Source organism: Schistocerca piceifrons, chromosome 5, assembly GCF_021461385.2.
Source record: "Schistocerca piceifrons isolate TAMUIC-IGC-003096 chromosome 5, iqSchPice1.1, whole genome shotgun sequence".
In the NCBI taxonomy this organism is placed as follows: domain Eukaryota; kingdom Metazoa; phylum Arthropoda; class Insecta; order Orthoptera; family Acrididae; genus Schistocerca; species Schistocerca piceifrons.
In genome coordinates this window covers 91,748,924-91,770,527 of record NC_060142.1, presented here as the reverse complement: position 1 = coordinate 91,770,527, position 21,604 = coordinate 91,748,924, and the positions used below count along the sequence as shown (strand labels likewise).

At 38.1% G+C, this 21,604-nt stretch overlaps 1 protein-coding gene across 1 annotated transcript in view; it reads right to left on the bottom strand.

Moving 5' to 3' along the window:
* LOC124798758 (hemicentin-1) overlaps window positions 1-21,604 on the bottom strand; it is a 1,218,631-nt gene that overhangs the window by 99,681 nt on the left and 1,097,346 nt on the right. Inside the window, exon 18 of the mRNA XM_047262286.1 lies at window positions 6,316-6,459. Within this exon, the coding sequence (XP_047118242.1) occupies window positions 6,316-6,459 (144 nt within the window). The remainder of the gene's footprint in view (window positions 1-6,315; window positions 6,460-21,604) is intronic.

Below are 21,604 nucleotides of genomic sequence, written 5' to 3'. Positions count from 1 at the left end.
TGCTCTGTGCAAAATTCTACCAGGTGGTTTCCTCTTTCATTCCTTACCCCCATTCCATATTCACCTACTATTTTTCCTTCTCTTCTTTTCCTACTATCAAATTCCAGTCCCCCATCTCCTTTAACTATCTGTAAAATTTCTTTTGTCTCATCATACATTTCTTCAATATCTTCATCATCTGAGGAGCTAGTTAGCATATAAACTTGTCCTACTGTGGTAGGCATAGGCTTCGTGTCTATCTTTGCTACAATAATGTGCTCACTATGCTGTTCGTAGCAGCTTACCTGCACTCCTATTTTTTTATTTTTTATTAATTATTAAATCTACTCCTGCATTACCCCTATTTGATTTTGTATTCATAACCCTGTATTCACCTGGCCAGAAGTATTGTTCATCCTGCCACCGAATTTCACTAATTCCCACTACGTATAGCTTTAACATATCCATTTCCTTTTCTAAATTCTCTAACCTACCTGCCCATTTAAGGGATCGGACATTCCATTCTTCGATCTGTAGAACGCCAGTTTTCTTTCTCCTGATATCAACGTCCTCCTAAGTAGTCCTCACCCAGAGATCCAAATGGGAGACTATTTTACCTCCTGAATATTTTACTCAAGAGGATGCAATAATCATTTAACCATACAGTAAAGCTGCAAGCCCTCGGGAAAAATTACAGCTGTAGTTTCCCCTTGCTTTCAGACACTCACAGTACCAGCACAGCAAGGTCGTTTTGGTTAATGTTACAAGGCCAGAGCAGTCAATCATCCAGATTGTTGCCTCTGCAACTACTGAAAAGGCTGTCGCCCCTCTTCAGGAATCAAACGTTTGCCTGGCCTCTCAACACATATCCCTACCCTGTGGTTGCACCTACAGTACGGCTATCTTTATCGCTGAGGCATGCAAGCTACCCCACCAATGGCAAGGTCCACAGTTCATGGGAGGAAGGATCAGGTCATTACTTATACATATTTTGACTGCTTCTTTAATGCTGGAGACTCAGTATGTGGAAGTGGACAAAATGATTTTTGACTTCCCATAATTCATGCTGTATCCCTTGTCAGGACAGTGTTCAGCCACATCTGACTTTTCCAGCTGATCCAGTCTGGTCTATGTTCACTGCATCTATCCTTAACAGTATGACATGTCTGGCCAATGTACGATTTCCCATTCTCGCATGGGATTTTATATATCCCTGGTCCTCTTAGACTTAGGCTGTCTTTAACCGATCCAATCATAGTTTGCACTCACACTGGAGGGCAGAAAACACATTTTATTTGATATTTTTTGAACAGCCAGCCAAACTTAAAGAATATGCCACCAACTTATGGTAGAAAAACCACCCTCATGGAGTTCTTCATTTTTTCTGGCTGTTCTTGAGCTTTGTTTAAATGCATTATGGATCTATTTATCAGAGAACCTGTTTTGTACAAACACAAAGTGAAGGTGGATAAGCTCCCTGGATCTCAGGTAATTCTAGCTCTATGAATGACATCACTGCGCTGAGATGGATGATGGCAGCTCACTTGTAGATATAGGTCAGTGTGAGTCAGTTTATGAAACCATCTTCTTCTCTGGCGACCAAGACATCTAGGAATGGGAGGTCTCCATTTCTCTGCACTTCCATGGTGAAGCAAATGTTGGGATGGAGCAAGTTCTGGTGTACCAGAAATGCAGGAAGCATTGCTGCTCTGTATGGCCAAACTACAAAAGTGTCATCCACATATCTCCAGAAACATTCAGGTTTCAACATCACTGACTGAAGTGCTTTTTCCTCAAAGTCTTCCATAAAAGATTGGCTACTATGGGAGACAAACAGGTACCCATAGCAACATTGTTAGTGTGCTCAAAACATTGTTCCTTAAATAAAAAGTAAGTCGAAGTAAGCACATGTTTGAGTAGATGTAAGATGTCCTCCTCCAAATTAGTTCCTATAAGTTGCAATGAATCCACTAAAGGTATTCAAAATATTGCTCACTAAGTAAACAGTAAGTGGAAGTAAGCACATGTTTGAGTAGACGTAAGCTGTCCTCCTCCAACGTAGTTCCTGTAAGTTACAATGAATCCACCAAAGGTACTCGTGTGAACAAAGAGAGCACATTGAAACTCACTAATGTGTCAGCTGGTTTGAGACACAAAGTCTTCAGGCATTGTATAAAATCTTCTGAGTTTTGTATGTGATGTTCACATTTTCCTACCAGTGGGCTTAGAAGAGAAGCCAGATGTTTTGCCAGGTAATATGTTAAGGTTCCAATATTGCTCACAATGAGGCAAATATGAACCCTTTTCTTATGGATCGTAGGCAGCCCATAAAGTTGCGGTGAAGCTGGCGCTTGTACTCAAACTATTTTTGAGATGTTCAAAAAACTGGATCAATTTGAGGAGCGTTGATGTCTTCCATTGTGCTGCATCAGTCAGACCCTTCTGGAGATGATGATATGCTGAGTCCTGCAGTAAATCCATCATCTTTTCGAAATAAGATGATGCAGGCAAAATAACAGTAGTGTTTCTCTGGTACTGAGTCAAACTCATTTTGGAAATCAAGAAATACCTCTTCTACCTTACTGCCTTCATCCAAAGGTTTCAGTATCCCATGTGAGAAAAGTACGAGTTGGGTTTCATATGATCAGTGTTTTCAGAATCCATGTTGGTTGGCACTGAGGAGGTTATTCTGTTCAAGACACCTCATTATTATGTTGGAACTCAGGGTACGTTCTAAGACTCTGTAAATAATTGATGTCAAAGATATCAGATAGTAGTTTTGTGGATCACTTCTACACTTCTACAACCCTTCTTGCAGAAGGTTGTGAACTTCACTTGTTTTCCAAGAACTTTGTTTGAGGGATCTATGATAGATTATAGTAAGAAGAGGGGCTAACTCAGCGGCAAATTCAGTACAGAATCTGGTAGGAATTCCACTGGGCCCTGGAGTTTTGTTTAATTTTAACAATTTCAGCTGTTTCTCAACACCACTGATAATAAGACTTATTTCATTCATATTTTCAGCAATACGAGGATTAAATTGGGGCAATTCTCCTGGGTTTTTCTTTGTAAATGAACATTTGAAAATTGAGTTAACCATTTCAGCTTTTGCTTTATTACTCAGCTTCAGTTCCTCTCTCATTTGCTATGGACTAGACACTAACTTTGGTGCCCCTAACCGCTTTTACATACGACCAGAATTTCTTTGGGTTCTGTGACAGATCGCTTGACAATATGTTGCTATGGTAATCACTGGAGGCATCACGCATTGTCCTCTAGACAGCCAAATGCATTTCATTCATCATCTATCTCAATATAGCACTACACTTCATTTTACACCTTTTATTCAGTAATCTCCGTTTCTTTACACTTACTGTATACCATGGAGATTTCTTTCCATTATGAACTGTTCTACTGCATACATATCTATTCAGTGCATGGTCAACTATTCTTTCCTTTTCATGTTCCTGCCCTGTGCTGAAAGTTTCAAGTTCCTCATTAAGATATGGCACTACTGACTTTTTATCTAGTTTACTGAACATATATATATTCCACTTGTTTTAGATGTCCTTTGCAATTTGGTAATCATTGTTGCTATGACCGCATTGTGGTCGCTGATAGCAGTGTAGATGTGGATGTTCTCAAAGATGTCAGGTCTATTTGTTGCCATCAGATTCAATGTATTTTCATCATGAGTGGAGTTCCTAACTATCTGTTCCAGGTAGTTTTCCAATAAGGAATTGTAATGTTTCACAGGATGTCTTATATAAAACTAATTTCCCCAATTAATTGTTGCACGATTGAAGAACCCACTGATGATTACAGTGTGATCGGGGAACTTACATATAAGTGAACTGAGGTTTTCTCTAAAGTTTTTGATTACATCAGGAGATGAGTAAGGTGGGTGACAGAAAGATTCAGTCATCACCCCACCCTTGGTAGTGAGTCTTGCCCAAATGATCCCACATGCAGCTTCTATTTCTTGTTTACTGTAACAAATACATCGCCTCCATTTCCATCTCTTATGACAAATACTGGGATGGTTCCTTTGCAAATTATACAGCTGATGTCCTTCTTCATTCTTCAACAGTTTGTGACTGTGCTCTTGTCTCTAATGATCCTGTCACTGATGTGTCATTAAAACTTCATTTTCCATCTTTCCATTTTTAAAATTAAAGTTCCTGGACTCACTTTAACATTAGATCTCCACAGTTCATACTGTTGCAACAGCCTTATGTATTGTATTTAAACAAAGTATCAAAATTTCCATAAAACATTTTATTACATCATGAAATTCATCTATTTACTTTAACACTACACGAAACAAATATACAAGAGTCTGCTACAATTGTTGAATCAGCAAATGGAGGAAGGCTAACAGATGTAAATCTGAGGAAAAACGAACACTACATAGCGAGATTTATCAACACTCTAAACAGAATCTCCATTAGTAGGAAAAGAGAAGATGAGAAATAAGAAAGCTGTACAGACAGGACAAGGAGAATTTTCTCTAAAGTCTTTATCACTCGAGGTAACAGCTCAGCTTAATGTATCTGTAAGCACTAAGAAGTTGCTCCTTTTCTTGTGAAATATGAAGGAGATGCTTTTCTGTGTCTTACACAACATCAACATGCAATTTTTACAATAATATTTAACATCAATGGAAATACCTGGATGGAAAAATACAAAAAATAAGGGAAAGGCAACCACTTACCTACAGAGTACTGGTACATGACACACAGAAACAGTTAACACTAGCTTTTTGAGCTTTTTTGCTTTTTCTAAAGAGTACACATTCACACACACAACCACACAGACACCCAAATTCAAATGCCTGTGAATGTATGTACTCTTACTACAAAAAGAGCAAGAACTCAAAAGCAGGTGTTATCTGTTTTTTATCATATGTTTCTGTGTACCACACACCAGTCTTCTACAGGTAAGTGGTTGTCTTTCCCTCATTCCACAGTAATAGTTTCAATTTACTGATTTTGTCTTCCATTTTCCTTTGTTCCTTTCTTTGAGAAGTTGACATTTTATAGTATATAAAAGCTATAAAGATACGTTATCTCAAATAATACTACACTTGTCATACAAATGATAGTAATATGAAATGAAAAATGAGTAAAATATGTAAATCTTAGTGTCACCATGAATATTTGTGACAAAAAAGTGTAATCTAATTGGACTAGAATGGAGACCTCACATTCTTATATGGTGCACTACTATGCTCTGCATGTCTCTAATGGATAATGCGAATTAGCTGAGAAACTATACCAATACCTGTCTTTGTGAGCACAGAAAAATATTTAAAAGACTTTCAGGCTGGCTCTCATTATGTAAGAGAAAACAGTACTATGCTACAGTGCTACACTTTACCCAAAAAAAAAAAAAAAAAAAAACTGTATATATCTGTCGCAAGCATGCCTCCAATTGGAGAAAATGTGCATAACCCTTTTTCTTTGAGAATTAACATTGTAGTCTTTACTGTTAAACAAGCATTGGTGTAGATAACAATTGTTTTTGAAGAACTGAGAAAGCAGCATTTTTCTTTGAAAGTAATAGCTATAACAGCTACTCTTACAATTTTATCAATTTCTAAACTGTGTCAATGCAAACAGAATACGGTAGTTTGATGATAGTCAATTATCAATGTAAGCCACAGAATTAGTTTTTTGAGGTCTACTAACATATACCAAAACTTGTTCCACATCCATGACAGTATGCTTTCACGAGATGATCCATGGAATATAAGGAATGAATGAAGAATTTTTTCTGATGGCCTCAAATAAATGAAAAATCATCCATGTTCACAATATAAAATGTTTCCCGTAAGAAGAAACACTAAAAATTTACATGTCATAATATGTATACATTTTTCACTGGTGTGTGTGTGTGTGTGTGTGTGTGTGTGTGTGTGTGTGTGTGTGTGTGTGTGTGTGTGTGTGTGGAGAGAGTGAGTGAGAGAGAGAGAGAGAGAGAGAGAGAGAGAGAGAGAGAGAGAGAGTGTAAATATACTGAATCTGGAAATTTCTCATCATTAATGTTACTGGCATTAGAGAACCTTAAAAGGGCCCTAAATATATGCTTACCTTACATCATTTTAAGTTTAAAGAAGAAGCAAATAAGTGCATACAAATGTATTTCTCCCCCTTATGAGTACTATCAGTCAAAATGATTATCCTGTTACTTTATTAACCATCATATCAAAAATTCTAAATAATTAACACAGCCATGCATAGTGCATATTATGAGTCAGGCTGTCTTTGCACACAAATGAATAAAATTTCATTAATAAACATGCAGTTCTTTAAAACGCATTCCCATCACACTTACATTTATCATCAGCTCTCTTTCTTCTACAGATAATGATAATGATGACACAAACGATGATCACCATTAATATAGCACCAACAATGACTGCAATGATGACAATGATATGGTCACTTTCAAACCTTCCCCACCATGTCACAGCATGTCCTGTAACAAATATTTCCACAAAAATATTAGAGAATAATATTATTATAAATTTAAACATGTGAACAAGTAATAAAATACTGTAAAATATTAGGATGTAACTGTAATAGTTGTTCATCAACACACAACATATCCTTCCCCATATGACATTGGATGTGCTCACAGACACATTCAAAATATTTTATGTCCTCAATATTTCTTGTTAAGTTGCAGTACTATACAGGGGACACAACTGCCTGTTTTCTTTAAATGTAATTAAAAGAATAACTTATGCAATTGACTGCTTGCTCATTTTGCAGTCACCTGCTCTTTGTTAAACTACATCTGAATGGAGCTGACAAGGAGAACAAAATGCACTAAAGTCACATCAGGCCTGGCCAGAGCTGACAGCACCAAGAAAAGAAGAAAGAAGTAGAAGGGGGCAAGGGAGAGACAGGACATTCCACCTGCCTGCCTGGAGTTCAGCACTACTTCTGCTATGGAATTGAATTTTTTTTTTTTTTACCATAGCCTCACTGACTTTTTTTAAATGACATGATGTTCATCATCAACCATATTATTTATTATAATATCCATGATTGCAATATTGGCCTTAAAATTTTTTTAAGTGCTGAACACAGAGCAGTTGCCGATGTTAATGAAACAAGTAAAAATAATGTGAACCTCTATGGCTCATTTCAGCAGTCACCACATACACAATCATTACAAGTTGTTTTTGGCCAGTACAGTGTATGTTGTTGACATGTGCAGAAACCAAGAATCTAGTTTCATCCATCTGGTACATACTGACGGTGTATGTGATGAGTACTGACATGACCTATAATGGCTCACATATTTTTTTATTCATTTTATGAATGTTGGTATCTGTTGTGTTTTAAGCATTGTAACCACTTCAAAATGTCTTAAGATAGAAACTGCAATCATGGAATGTGTAACAAATAGAACAAACAATGGTGAACACAATGTCTTTTTAAAAACTGTCTCTTCTAATCAAATGAATAGTGGTCTATCTTCATATATATTTCTCTATTCCATTCTGAATCCATCATCATTTATCTTCATAGTAACATATATTTGGTTTATCATCTGAGCAATCATTGTTTAGAAGTTTAGCTTGTTAATGCAATTCAATGAGTTCTCTAACATATCAAAAATTTATGGGAATTGTGAATTTTCTTTTCAAACATTTTAATTCTGTCTCATCTGTTTTGAAATTTGAATTTTTAGAAATTCGGCTCTGACCAGCAATCTTGTGAAAAATACTTTTCTTCAGATTTATCTGTATTTGTTTTCAAATTACAGCTTCCTGTAGATGGCTGAACCACTCTCACCACACGATACGTTCTAAAAGAATGGGACAAATTGATCCCAAGAACCAAACAAGAACTGGTAAGCCTAAAACTGGCTAAGGCCTCAAAAATGACATTCTGAGAATAATAATTGAATAAGGGATGACCCATGTAGCCACACATGTTAATGTGGCCATTTCTGAGATGGGGAAGTATGCTGGCCCAGGATCAAATTCGTCCAGCGTATTAATGATGGTGGGTCAGTGTGCTGGCCAGCCTGAATGTTGTTTCTAGGTGGCTTCCCACATTCCACTAGGTGAATATCAGGCTGTTTCCCATTTTTTGCCTCAGAAAAATGCTACACAAACAATTAGAACACTTTCCCACACTTCCACATGCAACATACTCTACAGACAGACAAGCTGGCTAAAGTGCTTTTTTCCTGAGGCTGAAGAGGAGAATGATGATCTTAGCTGTTTGGACTCCTCAGCATCAGCCTCAATTGAATGAGGTAGAACATCTGGCCACTGACAGTGTGTCATTAGCAATGGTTTGTGAGAAATTGTTTTCCTCAATTCACACACAATAAAATCGTTTGCTCAGTTTAGCAGCTTTTTAGCTCAGTGACAGATATACTTTTGGAAGTTTATGTTGGTGACAGAATTAAGCACTGCAACCTTATCTTTATGAATGCAAACTAACAGTGAACTTACTTGGCAAGGATTTTGATTAATGTACTAAAAACTTAACAACATTGCTTTGCCTTTTTTTGTTAGGTTTTATTTATACTTTACTTGGGAAAACAAATTTAATGAATTTACTGTGTTTCTTTGTGATTTGGGTGCCTACTCAGTACATTTTGATTTTGTTTTGGTTACAAATAAAAATGTCTTTCCGAATACACCAGAATGGTTAAAAGAATGAGGACTAAGTGGTCTCAAGAATCCAATGAAGATCCTGAGGTGAGACTTGCTGCAGCTTGCGAACATCAGGATTTAACTCATTCTTTGGAAACTCCTTCTAAAAGTGAGGCGTGATGTAGCTCTGATTGAGAGTGTTGTATGTTATCTCACTCCTCAGAACCGTTTACTTGCTTAAGCTTGAAATTACTTATCTCCAAAGTAACACCATATAAGTGGAAGTTTTGATGGGAAATGGTACAGGCAAGCAAGTTTTTATATCCTGAATCCCCGTTATTCCTAACAATTTACCATTTTGCTTTGAATGTGTACAATCCCAGGTGGGTACAGGGATATTACAAATGACTGAAGCGATTTCACAGTTCTACAATAACTTTATTATTTGAGATATTTTCACAATGCTTTGCACTCACATACAAAAACTCAAAAAGTTTTTTTTGACATTCACAAATGTTCGATATGTGCCCCTTTAGTGATTCGGCAGACATCAAGCTGATAATCAAGTTCCTCCCACACTTGGTGCAGCATGTCCCCATCAATGAGTTCGAAAGCATCGTTGATGCGAGCTCGCAGTTCTGGCACGTTTCTTGGTAGAGGAGGTTTAAACACTGAATCTTTCACATAACCCCACAGAAAGAAATCGCATGGGGTTAAGTCGGGAGAGCGTGGATGCCATGACATGAATTGCTGATCATGATCTCCACCACGACCGATCCATCGGTTTTCCAATCTCCTGTTTAAGAAATGCCGAACATCATGATGGAAGTGCGGTGGAGCACCATCCTGTTGAAAGATGAAGTCGGCGCTGTCGGTCTCCAGTTGTGTCATGAGCCAATTTTCCAGCATGTCCAGGTACACGTGTCCTGTAACGTTTTTTTTTGCAGAAGAAAAAGGGGCTGTAAACTTTAAACCGTGAGATTGCACAAAACACGTTAACTTTTGGTGAACTGCGAATTTGCTGCATGAATGCGTGAGGATTCTCTACCACCCAGATTCGCACATTGTGTCTGTTCACTTCACCATTAAGAAAAAATGTTGCTTCATCACTGAAAACGAGTTTCGCACTGAATGCATCCTCTTCCATGAGCTGTTGCAACCGCGCCGAAAATTCAAAGCGTTTGACTTTGTCATCGGGTGTCAGGGCTTGTAGCAATTGTAAACGGTAAGGCTTCTGCTTTAGCCTTTTCCGTAAGATTTTCCAAACCGTCAGCTGTGGTACGTTTAGCTCCCTGCTTGCTTTATTCATCGATTTCCGCAGGTTACGTGTGAAACTTGCCCGCACGCGTTCAACTGTTTCTTCACTCACTGCAGGCCGACCCGTTGATTTCCCCTTACAGAGGCATCCAGAAACTTTAAACTGCACATACCATCGCCGAATGGAGTTAGCAGTTGGTGGATCTTTGTTGAACTTCGTCCCGAAGTGTCGTTGCACTGTTATGACTGACTGATGTGAGTGCATTTCAAGCACGACATATGCTTTCTCGGCTCCTGTCACCATTTTGTCTCACTGCGCTCTCGAGCGCTCCAGCGGCAGAAACCTGAAGTGCAGCTTCAGCCGAACAAAACTTTATGAGTTTTTCTACGTATCTGTAGTGTGTCGTGACCATATGTCAATGAATGGAGCTACAGTGAATTTATGAAATCGCTTCAATCATTTGTAATAGCCCTGTATATGTTATGACATGCACAGGACAACAAACTGTGTGTTACAAGTGTGGAAATTAGTGTCAGTTGCTTTCCACATGGATTTTTTCCCATGTTAGTGAACCAAACAAGCTCTCCATTCACATCCTCAATCATACTACTACAAACATTTTACACAAAGAAGTTTTATAGGTAAAAAATAAATTATAGGTGTATGAAGTCTTGGGCATGGCTATAAATAAATAGTTGTGCAATGCCAGGTTTCTCATCTAGTCCTGAATAAAAAGGTGAAACAGTTTCATGCTTCCAAAATTATGGGTTTCTAATTCTCGAGAAGGAGAGAAGATGGTACTGAAGAAAATGTGTTATTCAAAGTTTCTACCCCTGCTCTGCCAAACCAACCAAGTACCAAGTTAAGCATTACATTATACATTCTCTCAAAAATAAAAGTTCATCTGGTTTTGATCGTATTTCCAAAAGAGTACTAAAGATTTGTTCCCATGTAATAGGCCTGGTCTTATCTGAAATACGTAATGCATCACTAACTTAAGGCATTTTTCCAGAGGGACTGAAATATACCCTTGTTAAACCCCTCATTTTTCAAAATTTCTGAGAAGGTCATATATTCCAGAAAGTATAATATCCTCAGCAAATCACAGTTTTAGTTTCAGAAGCATTGCTCTACTGAGAATACCATTTACATGTTCACTCACCAGATTTTACAAGCATTAAATAATAAAACAGCATCAGCTGATATTTTTCTGTGACCCATATAAGAAATTAGACTGTGTGAATCACAGTATTCACCTAGATAAACTGAAGTTTTTCTGCAATTGATGGTATAGCCAACCAATGGATAATATCAAATATAACTCAAAGAATGCAGAAAGTTGTACTTAGTAATCCAGCCAATGTAGCACAGGGACATAATTCTGATTGGGGAGAAATCGCATATGGGGTTTCCCAATGCTCAATCTTAGGTCCACTATTGTTCCTCTTATATGTAAACGATCTTCTGCCTAACATACAACAAGCAGAATTAGTTCTTTTTGCCAATGACACTAGTACTGTAATCATTCCAAGCATACACACAGAAACAGAAGAAATGGGGAACAGAGTTCTCAAAAGTATCATCGACTGGTTCTTTACGAATAGTCTCACCATCAGCTTTAAAAAGACACAACATATTCAGTTTTGCACTTTAGGTGTACTACATCAATGATAAGTGTAAATCATGGTGAGGAAATAGGAAATAGCATGGCAACTTCAAAATTCATAGGTGCCCATAGTGACAAGAATGTTTGAACTCCTCAAACAACTTACTTCAGCCACATTTGCATTTAGAATCATTTCAAATCCTGAGGAGAGACAAATCAGAAGTTGATATATTTTGCATATTTTCATTCAATAATGTCATATGGAATAATGTTCTGGGGCAACTCATCTTTAAGAAAGTCCTCATTGCGCAAAAATGTGCTGTAAGAATAATACCATATGTGGTGCTCATCATGATCATCTTGTAGACATCTGTTTAAGAAGTTGGGCATTCTGATTACTGCTTCACAGTATATCTGATCTCTCATAAAGTTTGTTGTAAATAATCAGCTACAGTTCAAAGGAACAAGAACATAATTACAATATCAGAAGGCAAAATTCATTACTGCACATTAAGGTTGCCTTTGACACAAAAATAGATCCACAATGCTGCAACAAAAATTTTTGATCACTTATCCAGTAATATAAAATGCCTGTTACTTTTCAATGTGAGTATGAGGCATTCCATTACCATTACAATCCATCATGCAAAACGATCCATAAAACATGTAACAAACTAACAACTAAACAGCAATCAAGCCGTCTGTCGCTGTGGACCTAGTGCAATCTCTCATGATAATGGTCAAATTTCTACCTCACTTTATCTGGTTGTCATGTTGCGTGAAATTCTGTTTTCAGTCATGTGTCCAAAAGAATAATCCACTTGAGAAAATCATAAAATTATGGGACAGAATTGCTGGTCGGTACTTACCTTTAGGAGGGAAAGTTTTAGTACTGCCAATAATGGAAATATAAAACATAAAAGCACACAAAAATGTCCTAACTTTCAGAACTATTAGTTCCTTCCCCATGGAACAAAGAGGGATAGGTGGATACAGGTTAAGAAGGACTGGTTCTGAAAGCTAGGATCGTTCTGTGTGATTTTCTCTTTTACGTGTGTTTATTAGCAATAAAAATTCGCCCCCTGAAGGTATGTACAGGCCAGCATTTAAATTCATCAAGAGCTAACATTATTTATTATACAGAAGGATGTTGTAAGTGCAAATAATCCATATGTGAACACACTACAGAAAATTCCTTAAATAACTTAAGCATTTATACTCAATTTCTGATACATGTAGAATTTGAGAAATCCAATTTTATTGAGACATTATATTGTTCACTATGGGATAAGCTACAGTATTAACAATTTCAAATTCATTCAGTGTTCCAAAAAAGGATATTATCCTTTACCATATTAAGCTCATAAAAATAAAATACCATGTAAAATAGCACACTGGTACCTTTCATGCATTCAAACATGTAGGTACAACTCACCAACAAATCACTCAAAGAAAAGAAAAATGTAAATACATGTTCAAGAAAGGATTTAAATGTTGTCTAACATGGATGAAAAGTTAATGATACTAACCATCTGAAATGACTGTAAAAAAGGCCAAATCAACAGTGGACATCCAAAATACACTGTGCAACAGAATAAAGGAATAATTTTTTTGAAACACTGTAATTTCCATACAGTGCAATTGAAATTTGGCTCAAAGGTGTATACAACCTTTCTCTGTAATTGTGCAAAAGCATGGTGCCCTCCGATGCCACCCTCAGGACCTATGACACTTCAAGCACCAAGGTGCCAATACATGTGAAAAAAATGGCTACAGCTCAGAAGTTCATGTGACGTGTAAGATGGGTTAATTATGTCACATTGGCACCAAACTTCACCGTAATTCTGCCCAGTGCCACCATGAACATATCACACAATGGGAAGCTCATCACAGCCTGTCTTACCCACATTTTCACCCCTTCTTTTGCTGCCTTTGCGGCGGAGTTAAGAGCAGTGATGCCCATTGTTGAAATCATGCAGTTTTCATATAATTGGCCAAGAAAAACATACTGGGTACACTGTCACTCAGAACTGGCACAAAAGAGCCTCATAGGGTGGCATAAAGGGCCACAATGAAACCACCCCCTTTTCTTGAGGCATTGATTCCTACACACTTCACAGTCAAAATGACAGTTCATGGTGCAATGGGCAAGAGCAAGACATTCTTCACAGCTTTTGACATTGATGACATCTTAGGCATTTCACCCCTTCTCTATAGACACTGTAGGTCTGCATCCCCATAAAATATCATATGGCCCCGTTGGAGCACAGTGTGACCTCAATTTTTGCTCTCATGTACAGGTTGGCTGTTCAACAACATTTGATGAAATCTGAACCTGGTCTGAAGCAGCAAATGATACTTACGCTTTCTCAACTCCTCCTATTTCATAGCCTCCTGTGGAGTGATCACCTGCAACATACACACATGCATGAAAAAATAATGGCAAAGGGCCCTTCTAAAACCCCCTTTGCAAACCCTCAGTGCCACTAACCTGCCTTTGTTGAGCACCTTAAGAATGAACCTTTACAGACACAACCCAGAATGAGCGTCCAGGCACCTGCAGGCAGGCTACACTACTGTTCTTTCACCACTACACTGCTGCTCTTGAGCCTGGTAATAGTCCATCCAGAATTGAAGAGTGTTTAAAAGGTTGCCGGTCTGCAATTGCCCAGGAGTTTGCCATGGATTCTGTCTGTACAGGTACAACTATAAAATTCTCAATAAACGTAGTTGGATGCTACCAAAGGTTTTACTGAACTTAGGGGGTGGGGTCTCAAAGAAACCCTTTGCCATTTTATTCATGCTTGTGTCAATGTTGCAAGCCCCAAGGATCACATCAAAAGAGGACACAAAATAGGAGCACTGATAAAACATAAGCACCCTCATCTGCTTTGGATCACATTCAAATTCTGTCAGATTGTTTTGAATGGTCTATAGTGGTCACCATCTGTACGTGTGCTCCAAACGGGTGCGATCATGTTTGATGGGGATGTAGCAGCACAATGTGCTTTGAGAAGGGTTGGAATGTCCGAGGGTGTCAGTAGTGACAATAGTTGTCAAGAACATCTTCTTGTTGCTCATCACACTGCAAACTGTTGTTTTCGACTGCAGAATCATTGCCCCTGGAAAAGGGGTGGTTTCACTGATGCCGTTTAAGCCACTTTCTGTGGTCTTTTCATGCCGATTCTGAGTGATGGTGTGTCTGACCTTCAATCATGTGACATGTCCTCAGTGACACTGGGCAGAATTGTGGTGAATTTTGGTGTCAATGTGACATCATTAACTCATCTTAGAGATCACATGAACTGAGCTGTGACCTTTTTCTCACATGTGTCAACACGTTGGTGTTTGAAGCATTGTCGAGCCCGAGGGTGACATTGTGGAGCATCATGCTTTTGCACTGTTACAGAGGAAGGTTGTATGGGCCTTTGAGCCTAATTTCAAACTTAAGCATTGCAATGGGTTTTTGAAAAAGTGATCCTTTAATTCTGTTGCACAATGTACAAACAGTGACTGAGCCACAATGTGCAGAGATGATGGCCATCTTCAATTTAACATATGTAGACTGCTTAAACAAGTCTCGAAAAAAACATACTTTAATTTCACAGTATCTACTGTTATCTAATTTATTACTAACATGCATCCTCTCTGGTAAATTAATTTATTTATATGGAACATTTCTGGGTGGAATGTAACTTGTTGCTTAAGTGAGTGTTAATAGTGACTTGCTTTGGTCATATAGGCTATTATTAAGTTACAAGAATCTGTTACAGGGTGCGATTCAAAGATTAATTTACCATTTCCTTTTCTTACATATATCAGAACTCGATGGAGCTTGTACTATGAATTGGGGGGGGGGGGGGGGGGGGTAACAGTACACAGAATGATGATATGGCACATCAGGCACTTCTAATGAATGTTTCAACTTAGTAGTCAACAACAAAGTAACACAGAGTTTCATCACAGGTGCTAAATTTAGATTTCACATAAAACTATAATTGTACTGTAGATTTAACTGAAAGTAAGTAGATAGGTCCATATATGCATTTGCACCACCTTTATTATGAGGAAATGGGAAGAATCTTCCTCATATATTAGCATAAATCTGAGTGAAGATTTTTTACTTGAGAAGATGAAGGACACATTATGCAAACAAAGGATGAGCTCAAGCTGTAACTTGGATTTGTCTCAACATTTTGTGGATTATCCAAACTTCTTCTACATCTGAAAATGATTTTTAACTTTTTGCAATATTTTCACTTTGGTTAACATCCCAGTTGTGTTGTATTTATAAAATGACTACATTTTCAACAGATGAGTGTAAGGTACAGATTCTGTCTGAACAGGCCTAGGAAGGTCCAATGGCACTGCTCGACCACCATGTCATCCTCAGCCAACAGGTGCCTCTAGATGCAGATATGGATGGGCATGTGGTCAGCACACTGCTCTTCCAGCCATTGTCAGTTTTCATGACTGGAGTAGCTACTTCTGAATCAAGTAGCTTCTCAGTTAGCCTCACAAGGGCTGAGTGCACCCAGCTTGCCAACAGCACTGGCAGGCTTGGACCATTACCCAGACAAGTGCTGGGCAAGCCCGACAGTGCTTAACTTTGGTGATCTGACAGGAACCGGTGTTACCACTATGGCATAGCTGTTGGCGTAAGGTACCTTTATAAGGTACAATTTATTCCATTACCAATTTCAATATGCAACCCATTTTCAAGTGATTTTGTGATATTATGATGTATTATTATGAGTAATAGAACACATTTCATAACCACTTAAACTGAAAATAATCATCATACCAATAAAAATCTTTGCACAATGACAAAGATAAAGGCATCTCTCTTTCAGCTAGAGCACCTGTAGTATAATGTAGACTAAAATGAGGTCTGTTGTATATCTGTTGTTACTCATGACATTTTAGAGTGACCAGAAAAAGAAAATTGGTAGATTCCTTTTCTTTTTCTTTCAAATTGCTTCCTAATGTTTTGATACTGTAATGTGAGATATGACAAAGAATTCAAGTATGGAGCTTTATACAGTAAAGAAAATCAATATCATGACCTGTGAAAAATAAGCTGTACTTTCTTTTAGGGATTGACTGTATGGGTGAATTTCCATTTTTTAGTTGCTTTACACATTTTTATATTTATTTTGGTTTCCTTATCATTATTATCCTAATTTTCCTTCCTACTTGTTCTTCCTTTTTATAGTGTGTGTATTGCGTATGGAACTGGAGATCTAGAAACAATGGAGAGGCTTCGTCCCGCCACAGCCCTCAGTGGTTCACAACCCCACAACAGGCCACAGAAGTCCATCCACCCCACCACTGCCCCAACCAAACCCAGGGTTATTGTGTGGTTTGGCGCCCAGTGGACCCCCCACGGGAACGTCTCATACCGGACGAGTGTAACCCCAAATGTTTGTGTGGTAGAGAAATTATGGTGTGCATGTACGTGGAGACAGTGTTTGCGGAGAAATTGCCGCCATAGTATAACTGAGGCGGAATTAGGGGAACCAGCCCACATTTGCCGAGGCAGATGGGAAAATGCCTTAAAAACCATCCACAGGCTGGCCAGCACACCGGACCTCAACACAAATCTGCCAGGCAGATTTGTGCTGGGGACTAGCATGCCTTCCCACTCGGGAAGCAGCGCATTAGACCACACAGCTAGCCGGGCGGGCTCATTTTTATGATACTTCTCCTCCTCTTCCCAAACAAGACTTTGCTATTCCCCTATTTTCTCTTCTTAGAGTGATTTCTGTTTCTCCCCTTGACCCATACATTCAGAATCCCCATCTGGCCATCCAGATTTAAGCTTTTGTGGTCTCTTTATGACACTTAAGCCAAATGCCAGGACACGGCCAAACACCTGCCCCCAGCCTTCCTCAATATAAGCTTGTTCTGTCTCTAATGATCTTGTTACTGATGGGACATTAAACTCTGATCTTCCTCCCTGACCCATCATTCACCCCACCCAACACATCAGATAGTAATTAACTGTGTTGCTCCATTATGCCAATTTCCCCATTTTAGACCACTGTTGAACCAAGTGACTTCCGACATTAAAAGTGTGCATTTGTTTGTGCTGATTGTTGGAAGCACTGAAGAAGAACACAGATTGAATAACTAAGATAACATCTCCACTACTCCGATCCATCTTAATAGTGAGTGATGCTTTATCATCACACTAACTGTTTATTCTCCATTTTGATGTTCCAAACTGCCTTTTTACCACTCAGCAAACAAATATTCAAAGGCTGACACTTATAATATGTAGCTCTCTCATACTGTTATTTAGCCTTCCTAATTTACTTTGACTTATCCAGGTGACAAATGATGGCTCTCTGGATACATGAGACAGTACGAAGATTAAACTTGTACAAAGATTAAATTTCAACTTAATTTTTTTTAGAATTTTGACTACATATTCAGAAAAAAACCCTTGGAATTGAAGAGACTACTTCTTAAAAACTACAACCTAAAGAAATTAATCTGGGGACAAAACATGGAGGGAGATGTAATAATGACTGTATAAAAATGAAATAAAAGTTAGCAAGGTAGCTAGCTAGGAAAATTGTTGGAAATGGATGAGAGCAGTAATGTGTAGGCATTCAAGAGATACTGAAAGACTAAGGCAGTGATCCAGTGGGAAGTGGATAGCTGGTAACAGAAAATGCAGGAGTAGCAAAGATGCATTGCAGCAGGCTGTAGTGCATTGAGAGCATTTATATTGCAGCAGATGTCAAATGGCTGATGATTAGGATTGTGATGAATACAAAATATTTTTAACATATCAACAAAAAATGAAATACAATAGTTTGGAATTCACAAACAGTACTTCTTCAAAACTAAAGTCCTGAAATACAAAATTTTGTTTTCTATATCTTTTATTTTCTGAACAGCCTAATTTTGCTCCCCATTTCTACCATGTATAATGCACTTAGCTTTCTGCTCTTATCAAGTCTTGCACAATGTTTTATCTGTAATTTCTGCCTAGCTTATTACCATATTTTGTGCCTTTAGGTTCTCAGGTTTTAAAATCTCATCCAACGCAGTCCCCACAATCAGTCCTTCTTTCTCATCCTGTTCAGTATGTCTCCCCTGACCTTGCCTGTCCTTTTCTTTCATTCCTCTTCCCTCCCCTTCAACCCTTCTGCCAGAAGAAGGAGTTACTTACTCTGAAATCTTGCACAGTTCCTTAGCTTTTATACATGTTTTCTCTTACTCGGCTTGGTGAATAACTGTTTTTAACAACTCAAAATGATAGTGTTACTTTGCAATTAAGGCCAAAGTTTCATGAGAAGGATAGATAAGAGAGAGAGAGAGAGAGAGAGAGAGAGAGAGAGAGAGAGAGAGAGAGAGAGAGAAAAGGAAATATTTGTCAGCAGACAAACACTTTGGGGAAGGTTAAAAGGAAGGGGAAGTCACTCAGGATCCCAGAATGAGAGGGACCCACCTATAGTGAAGAAGGAACTAATAGTTCAAAAACCTATGATAGTGTGTCACTTTTACTTTTATGTGTCACTTATAAGTGGTCCTACACATTTCAGCTCCTGAATTTAAGTATTTGCCAGGAATTCTTTCTCGTAATTTATTAGTTTTCTCAACTGAATTTTCCTTTGATACAAAGACAAATACTTTCTCAGGTCCAGAAAGCAACTGTACATGATTACATGTGAAGAAACTCGTCCCATAAAGATACACAAATTTCACAAAAGTAAAATCTGCATAAATCCAATTTACCTTTTACAAAGTATATCATGAGTTTCTAAGGCCATCAAATGAAACTGAAGTAATTTCATAAGTGCAAGACTTACTGCCATATGACAAGTTAGAATGTCTATGGGTATCATACTGCTACAGTCACAACCAAATCAGTATTATTATACTCTGTGTTAATTTTTAATGTATTGATCTAACAGAAACACTTTTTTTTGTTTTCCTACACCGTCATTTATAGTAAAATACTATTCTGAGCACCAGTTTGCTATGAATTTCAGATATCAATTGTTCCGCTCTATATTTCTTTTCAACATACACAGCAAACTTCATTTGCACAATAGAAGTTGTATTCGGCATTTGAAATGTACAATCCAGTGTAATCTTTGTGTACATTAAGTAAGTTTCACTAAGTTTTATATTATGCACCTACATCTAAATACGAGTCTGCAACTATATGAAAATAAAGTATGACAACCTGCAGAACACAATATTACTAACCATTCATTCAGTGAAACTGAACCAATCCTATCAGAGCTGTCAGGGACACATCATTCCTTTTAAGTGGCATATGCCCCTATGGAAACAGGGTTTTAAATGCTTGTTTCCATTCCTACACTAGCTGTGGAAGAACTGAACCAATGGGACTAACTTCAGCAGTTTGGAATCCTGCTGTGTTTTGTGCCAGTACAAAGTAGACACATAAGTGTGCAGGTCTGTTAATCCTTGGCAGTTTTAAAGTATGATAAATAATGATTCTCCTTAGTGAAATGGTAGCACAGGACAGGAACAATCACTTCGTGCACTCAGTGTCTATGCCTGGAGGCCTCATTTAACATGCTGAAGAGGCTGTTCAGACAGCTACTGAGAGAATAGGGAGCAAACAACTGCAGATTGTGGCACAGCACATGTTGGAACAAACAATGCCTGTCATTTGGGCTCTGAAGTCATACTTGAATCATTCCACATGAGGCAGAGAGGGTTACGAAGACCTTCATGCGAGATATCAAGAGGACCTTCAAGCAAGATATCAGTCTGCAGCATCGCATCCAGAACTGATCACGGACACCGGGTTCTGAGTTGAGTGGATGGTATGAATCAGAGACTTTAAAACTTCTATGGCAATTTAGACTATGACTTCCTAGAGTTGTGCTATAGGGTTGATATCCATAGCATTCCTCTAAAAAGGTAAGGTGTGTACTGCACAACAGACTGCCACACCAGTGGCTTTGTTTGTGTGAAGTGCACACAAGGCTTTTTTATTTTTTTAACTTAGGCTATTCTCCATCCAATTCAGGTAATAAGTTGTCAGTGACCCCCCCCTCCCCATAAAAAAATTAATATCACCTCCACAAGCAAAATAATTAAAACCGTAGCGTTGCCGAAGATTACGCAAGAATGTTTCGTAGTTTGAACCAGTCCTAAAAAGCAAACAAGCTCGTATAATACTACATACAGAAAGGGCAGGGGAAATTGTCAACAGTGAAATTCTTGAGGTACATCTAAATACATACTGAAAGGACATGCTATTGAGAACTGGAGGTGATATTTTCATCATAGTAGACAAGAAATTCAAATCCACTGAGATAGAAACTGAAACAATGTACAAGATTATTCAGACAAAATTCCATATCAAGCATTGGCATAAACTGGTAACTGGGTCCTTCTACCAACCACCAGAATCAGCCCCAAATGTTACAGAAGTTTCCCAATCATACTGTCATCCATGGAAGATACTTTAATCATCCAACATCAATTGGGATAATTACAGTTCTGGAAGTGGTATGAGTGACAAGACATCATAAGATGCAATACTAAATGCTTTCTCTGAAAACTAATTAGAACAAATAGTTCTAATGTCTACTCATGACAGAAATAGACATGACCTACTTGAGGGTGTGCATGTTGGAACTGGTACCAGCGACTGAAGTTATCTGTAGCAACAATGATTACCAAAGTACAAAGGGCATATCTCAAGACAAGAGAACGTAAAGGAACTGGCAAAATTTTAGAATAATAATTGACCTTGCACAGTGCTTAATAGTACACTTCATAATGGGACGCATCCACTGCGGCATACAGTCTTTGCAAAGAAACTACTTTACAAAACAAAGTTGTATAACTGTGCATATGTAAAATGAAACACATTTGGATCCATGTGTGTGTGTGTGTGTGTGTGTGTGTGTGTGTGTGTGTGTGTGTATGTGTGTGTGTGTGTGTGTGTGTAAAGAACACTATGTTTGTGTTTGTGCAAGTGACAAAGTCACAGCTATGTAACAGATTTTCATGTGTACACAGCTAGGTAACAAATTCTCATGTGTACATTACAGTCCAGCTACTCACAATCATACAGTGGTAAGTGAACCTGGACTCAAGAATCCACGGACAATATTGAAGAATCCCAAAGCTAGTG